The sequence below is a fragment of the Entelurus aequoreus genome, linkage group LG04, assembly GCF_033978785.1.
Source record: "Entelurus aequoreus isolate RoL-2023_Sb linkage group LG04, RoL_Eaeq_v1.1, whole genome shotgun sequence".
Taxonomy (NCBI): Eukaryota; Metazoa; Chordata; class Actinopteri; order Syngnathiformes; family Syngnathidae; genus Entelurus; species Entelurus aequoreus.
The window spans coordinates 42079648-42087516 of NC_084734.1; the positions used below are offsets into that span (position 1 = coordinate 42079648).

Sequence of the window (7869 nt, forward strand, 5' to 3'; positions counted from 1 at the left end):
GGCCACTAAATAAAGGGTTTGATCCACTCATCATCATCTTCATCAACATGTTGCTCCACTTGTTGACCACATTGGGCAGCGCAAGGGGGCGGGGCCACGGAGGGAACCCCTTCCTGAGGGGGGCGCTGTGATGACTTCTGATTGGCTGCTTTCAGTTGTGATTGACACATCCTCATTTTTGTCCCTCCCCTTTCCTCTCCGGGTCTCTTGTTGTTGACACCCCTTCCAAAAAGTGTTGCTGGTGGATCACTGAGGCGTCAGCCTGGTTCCCTTACAGCCATTCAGAAGGACGAGAGAACACCTCGGCTTTAGGACGAGTCTTCTGCGTGACTCCCGTCAACACTTCCACGGAACCGGGACGGAGCCATGGCCGAGAAGCGTCGCTCGCCGTGCGCACTCAGCGTCAAGGCGCACGCCTTCTCGGTGGAGGCACTCATCGGGGCGGAGAAGAGACGCAGGACGGCCGGGGAGGACGTTACCTCCGCCGGCTACGACCACGGAAGTGATGTCCCTCAAGTGCCCGGGAGCCCGGAGCCTTGTGCCGGTAGAGCGCGCTCCAGCGAGCGTTGCAGCGAGGGAGAATGTGCCAGTGACGGATCCCGTAAGTAAAACAACACACATAAGGAGTTCTGCCAAACACTGCAACACAAGATGGAACAATATTAACAAAAACTGGCACACAACTACAACATCATCCACATAGACTATCGGCTGCTCGGAGATACATTTTCACTTGAGTTTTACAATTGTTTGTAAAATTATGCAAAACAGTCACAACATTTAAAACACTTATTATTTATAGCAAATATTACAATTATTAAACCCCACTAATTTATGCAAATTCACTGCCAAACAAAATATATGTGCATGGTGCGGTATTCTGCCTGCATTGGTGTGAGTGTGTGACATTACTCGGCATCATTAACACACGCATTAGCTGCGTATAAGATGTACCAAGATACATGCATGCTTTGGGAACTTTAAACGTGTTATGATTTAGTTCTGGCGCCATCCTGCCTGCAGAGTAAGTCAAACCCTAATACTTCTGCAGGGCCTGAATGTAAGCATTACAATACAAACACTTCAACACTGCATTTATGTCCTGTAAATGTTTTATTTAAAAGATTCAAGTCAGAAAAAAACTAACATTTGAAGAAAAACAGTGGTAAATGTATAAATAAACATGTCCTTATGATGAATAAAGCCATAATAGCTCAAGGGAAGGGCTTTGTGTCAAGTCACCTTTTTAACATTTGTTTTCATCTTAAATGACACTGAAACAGTAAAAAACTGCAGTTTTCATAATATCTAAAAATAAAAAAATATATCTGGTAAATGTAAAGTATTTGTTACAATTAAAACGTGGTGTGTTTTGTGCGTGCAACAGAGAGCGAGGACGCGCTGCTAGAGAGCCCGGAGCCTGCAGTGGTGCACAGCAACGTTGAGGACACACGCGTGGACCTGCAAGGCTCAGACCTGTGGAAACGCTTTCATGAGATTGGCACCGAAATGATCATTACCAAGGCTGGAAGGTTGACAGATTTCTAGTTATTTGCATGCTTTTTGTTCATGCAAAAGTGACTTCTCCTTGAGTCAATTAATTATGCCATGTCATTTATAACGTCCGGCACAATACAAATAAATAACTAACGAATGATGCTCATTCATTAGGCTTATTTTTTGTGTTTGTAAAAAACAAATTTATTTTTACAATTAATTTCATTAAATTGAGAAGTGTCCTGTAAGTATGTCCATTTTTTTAATTGCATGTGTCTGTGTTATGCAGCATATATTTGTATATTGTGGCATTAAAATGAATATTGCAGCAGGTGCTCTAGTGTAAAATGTGTGGCTAATAATGTGTTTTGGTTCCAGGCGGATGTTTCCTGCAATGCGTGTGAAAATGTCGGGTTTGGACCCACATCAGCAGTATTACATCGCCATGGACATTATTCCCGTGGATAACAAACGCTACAGGTATATTATTTTGCATGTGAAGACTGCAAATCGTTCCTGGTCTGCACAAACGGCGCTCGGCACTGTTGTTTAGTTCTTCCTTTTGGACAAAAATAAAAGCCTTTTGGACTTTTAACCTCTCCCCGCTGAGGTCAAAGAGGCAAATGTCGCTGTAACGCGCCCCCCCAAAAAAAGCCTTTTGTGGTCATTTTTCAAAAGTAGGTTTACATAGTGAAGATTGTAGAGGAAAGTTGTTTAGTTGCAAGCGAGTTGACGCGTAGTTTTACGCACCAGGAATGCGGTATCATTGGCCTGTACTGCGCACACGTTTTAAACATCGAGTGTGGAAAAAAAGAACGGTTTGCTTCACGCGTGACATTTTAAATACGCGAGCTGTGCGTGTCCATGACGTCATATTAAATACACACCGATTGACACCCATTTGTTTCGATGTCCGGTCCGTGCATATCATGAATCAATTTAAGTGGACGCCAACTTAAACAAGTTGAAAAACTTATTCGGGTGTTACCATTTAGTGGTCAATTGTACGGAATATGTACTTCACTGTGCAACCTACTAATACAAGTCTCAATCAACCAATCAATCAATGCAGGTACGTGTACCACAGCTCCAAGTGGATGGTGGCGGGCAACGCGGACTCTCCGGTGCCGCCCAGGGTCTACATCCACCCGGACTCGCCTGCCTCGGGCGAGACGTGGATGCGTCAGGTGGTCAGCTTCGACAAACTCAAGCTGACCAATAACGAGCTGGACGACCAGGGACATGTAATGTATTATTGTATTATCTTCATCATTAATATATCTAATTTATTGCGTGCATGTGTTACTTTAATTACAGAAACATTTTCAAAAATAGCATATGTATTTCTACTAATTAGCCTGAGTTGAACAAAAATGTATTTTACAGTGAAAACAATTAAGGAACAGTATTTAAAAAAAAAAAAAAGGTTCTTCCTTGGCTGATGCGCCCGACGCTTTGTGCATGTTACCTCATTTCTAAATGAAGGTTAATATAAAAATATTCCCTTCCCTAAAATAGTGCTGACAAATAACATGTTTTTTTATAATCCGATGAATAACATTTTAAAATTTGGATAAATCAGTTAAGTGTTGCATGTTACCTCATTTCTAAATGAAGGTTAATGTAGAAAAAACGTGGGAAAAAATATAGGTCCATCCTGCACGGATTCACACCTAATATGTGTTTTTCTAAAGAAAGAAAGAAAAACCGCCCAATTGCTACAAAGTAAAACATGCGCATGCGCCAAGTGCTAACACTGCGCTCCTCACACCAGATCATTCTGCACTCCATGCACAAATACCAGCCCCGTGTCCACGTCATCCGTAAGGAGTGTGGAGAGGAGTTGTCCCCAGTGAAGGCCGTCCCTGCCGGGGAAGGAACACACACATTCTCCTTCGTCGAGACCGTCTTCACCACTGTCACGGCGTACCAGAACCAGCAGGTATGTCTGGATGACCTGCACCATATACTGTAATGAACACGTTGGTCCAAACCACAGAATGTCAGCAGTAGATTTGACACATGGTTGACTAAAACTGTACACCCGCATGTTCTAGAATGTTCCAGCAGCTGCAAAACACATAATTCCAAATTTTGCAAGTTTTTAGAAAAAACAACAACATTGTTTTGAATATAAAACAATATTTGTCATATTTTAGATACGCTATGACATCTTTATTTATTTATTGAGAGAATAAAGACAAATATATATATATATATATATATATATATATATATATATATATATATATATATATATATATATATATATATATATATATATATATATATATATATATATAAATAAAATCACAACTAGATAACAGTCTCTTTCATATCCTTAAATATCCAATGAAATGCATGTATCTCCACACTTTGTTTCTTTTTGTCCTCAAACCACAAACATATTTTTTTAATTAGTTTGCAGATTTGTATGAACTTTACTTTTCTTTCTTTCTGCAGAGCCTGTAATTTTTGATATCATGATTCAAGCATTAGCTCATATTAAGAAAAATATCAAAAATCCAGAATCAGATTCAAGTGGGCTACTGTAATTATTGCATAACATTGATACTAAATGAAAAGCGTATGTCCCAATTTTGTGAAGTTTTAAGCAAAAAACAGCACCAAACAAAAGTAGTGCTCATATATCAAAATTGTGTCAGAGTTAATATTTATAAATGTATAATCCCACAACATTAGCAAAAGTATAATCAGATAAAACATTTTCAGTAGTGATTATATGTCACCATGTTGCCATTGATAATATTTCTACATTCATAATCTCGCAAAATTAGCAAAAGTAAACAAATATACACAGTAAACCCTTTTTAGAAATATAATTTGATATATTAGATGAAGAAAAATATCACAAATCTTGCATTAAAAATCCTGTATCAGATTCAAGAGGGCTACTGTAATTATTGCATAACATTGATACTGAATGAAAAGCATGTATGTCCCAATTTTGTGAAGTTTTAAGCAAAAAACACCACCAAACAAAATTTACATTTTTCAGTAGTGCTCATACATCAAAAGTGTGTCATTGTATGAATGCATAATCTCACAACATTAGCAAAAGTATAAACACATTAAAAAATTATATGTCAAAATGTTCTCATCGATAATATTTCTACATTCATAATCTCACAAAATTAGCAAAAGTAAACAAATATACACAATAAACCCTTTTTAGAAATATAATTTGATACATTGTATTCATGGCATTGTTAACAAACAATGATGTATTGTAAAAGTAACTTTGCTAATTGGCTGAAGTTAAATGATATATAAGTGGTGTTTAAGTGCAGCCTCACATCACAGGGTCATGCCTTGGAAGGAGCATTATTTTATTTTTTGAAAGCAACGGGTCACAAGTGTGCTGAAGAACAAACAGCACACTTTCGTCTAAATGCCAAGAGACAAAAAAAAAAAAAAGCGGCATGCTGATATGTACAAGTGAGCGCTACACATAGAGAACACTATTTCTCCTGGCATGCCACACTTGTTGTCATAAGATTTTGGGGGATTTTTTTGTCTTTCTTTAGATAACAAGGCTGAAAATCGACAGAAACCCTTTCGCCAAAGGCTTCAGGGACTCTGGCAGGAACCGGTGAGTTGAGCTGGAGATTTTCACATCATCTGCTGCAACTGGGTCATGTTTGATATTCTTGCACGGTTGTGGCTTTTTTTTTTTTGTCACGGCTATTTCAGTCGGATATTACGGGAAGGGAAAGCTGGGCTTGCATTTATTTATCCTTCTCTCAAGGGAAGTGTGCACCGGTCTTCCTCGGAAAGTGAAAATCCACTCAGAGTGGAACTAATCAACTCTTACCACAGTATTGAGCAGATTTAATCTGGAAATGTGAGTCATTTCATCGCTTGGCGCTGTTAGGAGAAAGATTGGCCACAGATCCAAACCGAGCGTCCGATCCCAGCCGGGCCTCTGAAACAAAAACAGCAAAATAAGACGAAGAAGTCAAGTGTCTGGAGAAAAATCTGTACAAACACATTTGTGGACATATAGCGTATAAACACAGCATTAAAACAACACAGCAGTAAACCCCCAACAGTTTCCAAACAGTGAAAGGGGCGGGAAAGCAGCGGGGGACCAGAAAGACGACCCTGTCAAACTCAGAAAAAATGACCATTAAATATTACAGGAAGAGTTAAGCAGTTTGCTAAACAAACGTGCGCTCTGATAGGCTGCTTTAAGGCTTGTTTAAATGATCACCAAGGCTACGACCCCATGGGTGGTGGGGGAATGCTGAGGGGGTGACTTTTATCATCACGCTAACGAGGGCTAACAGAGGACTTGAATTAGGCCGCCATTCAAGCTCTCTCTACCGCACCTTAGAGGCCGGCGAGGCAGTTTGGTGAGGGCGGGTGTGGTGGGCAGGGGGGCTGGCATGGAGGTGGGGGGGGAGGTGGGTTAGTACCACCTCATAAATCCTCCCTGCAGCTTCCTGCTCCTTGGCCCTGATTGGCCCGTAAAAGCCGTGTGAAAGCAATTACCTCGGAGAGCCTGGTTGGCAGCAGCTAAGGGCGACGTGGCGTTTATGCCACTCATTACCCGCGGCCTGGAAGAAGATGGAGGGAGAGAGGGAGGGCGATGGCGGTCGACGTACAAGCTGGCGAGGTGGGGTTAGCGTGCAGATGTGTTAACATGATGTTTTTGCAGGATGGGTCTAGAGGCACTGGTCGAGTCCTATGCCTTCTGGCGACCATCTTTGCGGACGCTCACCTTCGAAGACATCCCCGGCATGGCCAAACAAGGCAAGTCTAAATGATATTGTCTGTAAGCAAGTTCTCATAATTGGTCCTTTTTCCATAGGAGTCCCAGGAGCTCATGCAGGTGTGGGCGTGTCCTCTCACCTGCTCTCCCCGTCTCCCTGCTCATCGCCCTTCCAGGTTTGCCCCCTCAGCCCAAGCGACTTCACCTGCAACCGCCCAGGTCTCCCACTCCACCGCTACAGCAACCCACCAGACCCTTTTCCCCCTTCCCGAGGCCCGTCGGCGTACGAGAGTGAAGCTTTCTGCTCCCTGCCCCTCCCGACGTCTCAACTCAGCTACCTGCCCTCCCCGCAGGGCTACGCCGGCCTGCGGCTGCACACGCCCCCTTACGGCCTATACGGCTACACATTCCCGCCATCTCCACGCCTTGCGGCCAGTCCTGACAATATGGCAAACGCCAACCAGCAGAACGCCCTCCTTGGAACGTCTCCAAGCGGGACGCTAACGGACAGCCTGGGCGTGCTCGCCGCGGGACAACAAGGCTTCTTGTTTGACTCTCGGACTTTAGGGGCGGGGGGCTCACAGGTCACTGCCCACATGGGCTGAACTTGGACATCTACATTTCTGCAGTCTTCAAAATCCAAATGACACTTAAAAGGTTCCGAACGGAGGAAACCATTGTGTCATTTGATAATACACCCCCATCTGATCTTTCGAGAACCTTCTGTCACATGTCCAGCCACACAGGAAGTGAGGCCTGGATGTTTTTACCGGGGCCCGACTGGAACTGATTATGGATGAAGGGGGCCCAGAGGCTTAAAGTGAGTACGTCATGGAAGTAGATCTCTGTGAACTCCGCCTTGTTTTAAGGTAAAAACTTCAGTATTCGTAATTATGATACAAAAGGTACATATTTTTTATAAGCACAGAACAAGAAATGTTTGGAGGAGAACCTACATTCTTCACCAGGAGCTGTTGCATACTAACATGAAGGACCACAGAAGGGAACAAGACCTATGTGTTGTACGTGTGCTTGGAAAACACAATGCCTTTGGCTCCATGGGACAGCACGCTCTGTATATAGCGGTAGGAAGCGGCGTGGAGGGAGGGTATAGAATGGGCAGAGTGACCCTTGCACTTATGCACCTGCTTGGGCTCTTCAGATTGGGTCAGGTAGCGCCGGCCTTGAACTTTGTGGCCTGTCAGCGACTCTTTCGTTCTCTTACAAACTCTTTGGCCCCGTCCCTACAAATTATATATATATATATATATATATATATATATATATATATATATATATATATATATATATATATATATATATATATATATATATATATATATATATATATGCTGCATATCTATTCACGCCACAGCTTTTGTACGGGATTAATATAACTGACTTGCACGCACTGCCATTACACAAGTGTTGAGTTGTCATAGCAGCTTTGTTTTTATCTGAACCAATTACAACGTTTACAACATAAATGGTCTGTCTGTATTGGAGTGATAATCACACACAACCACACAGAGCATGTTTTCAGCCCAATTTAGTCGGATTGCACACAAAAACATAGTCATGAGTAGAATTATTTTATGAGTTATGTAAAAGAGTTTTAGAAAAAAAGTCAGACAATA

General features: G+C 42.1%; 1 protein-coding gene across 1 annotated transcript; it reads left to right on the top strand.

Moving 5' to 3' along the window:
• The first annotated feature begins 253 nt into the window (after positions 1 to 253).
• On the top strand, positions 254 to 7466 carry tbx18 (T-box transcription factor 18). Its single transcript, XM_062043570.1, has 8 exons — positions 254 to 601; positions 1388 to 1532; positions 1876 to 1977; positions 2570 to 2741; positions 3272 to 3439; positions 5046 to 5110; positions 6179 to 6273; positions 6332 to 7466. Exons 1-8 carry the CDS (start codon positions 367 to 369, stop codon positions 6835 to 6837), a joined length of 1488 nt encoding a protein of 495 aa, XP_061899554.1. The 5' UTR covers positions 254 to 366; the 3' UTR covers positions 6838 to 7466.
• The last annotated feature ends 403 nt before the right edge of the window (positions 7467 to 7869 follow it).

Coding starts and splice junctions, on each gene's coding strand:
- tbx18 (XM_062043570.1), top strand. CDS start 367: ATGGCCGAGAAGCGTCGCTCGCCGTGCGCACTCAGCGTCAAGGCGCAC. Junction 1,978..2,569: donor GTGGATAACAAACGCTACAG/GTATATTATTTT, acceptor CAATCAATGCAG/GTACGTGTACCACAGCTCCA. Junction 5,111..6,178: donor AGGGACTCTGGCAGGAACCG/GTGAGTTGAGCT, acceptor ATGTTTTTGCAG/GATGGGTCTAGAGGCACTGG.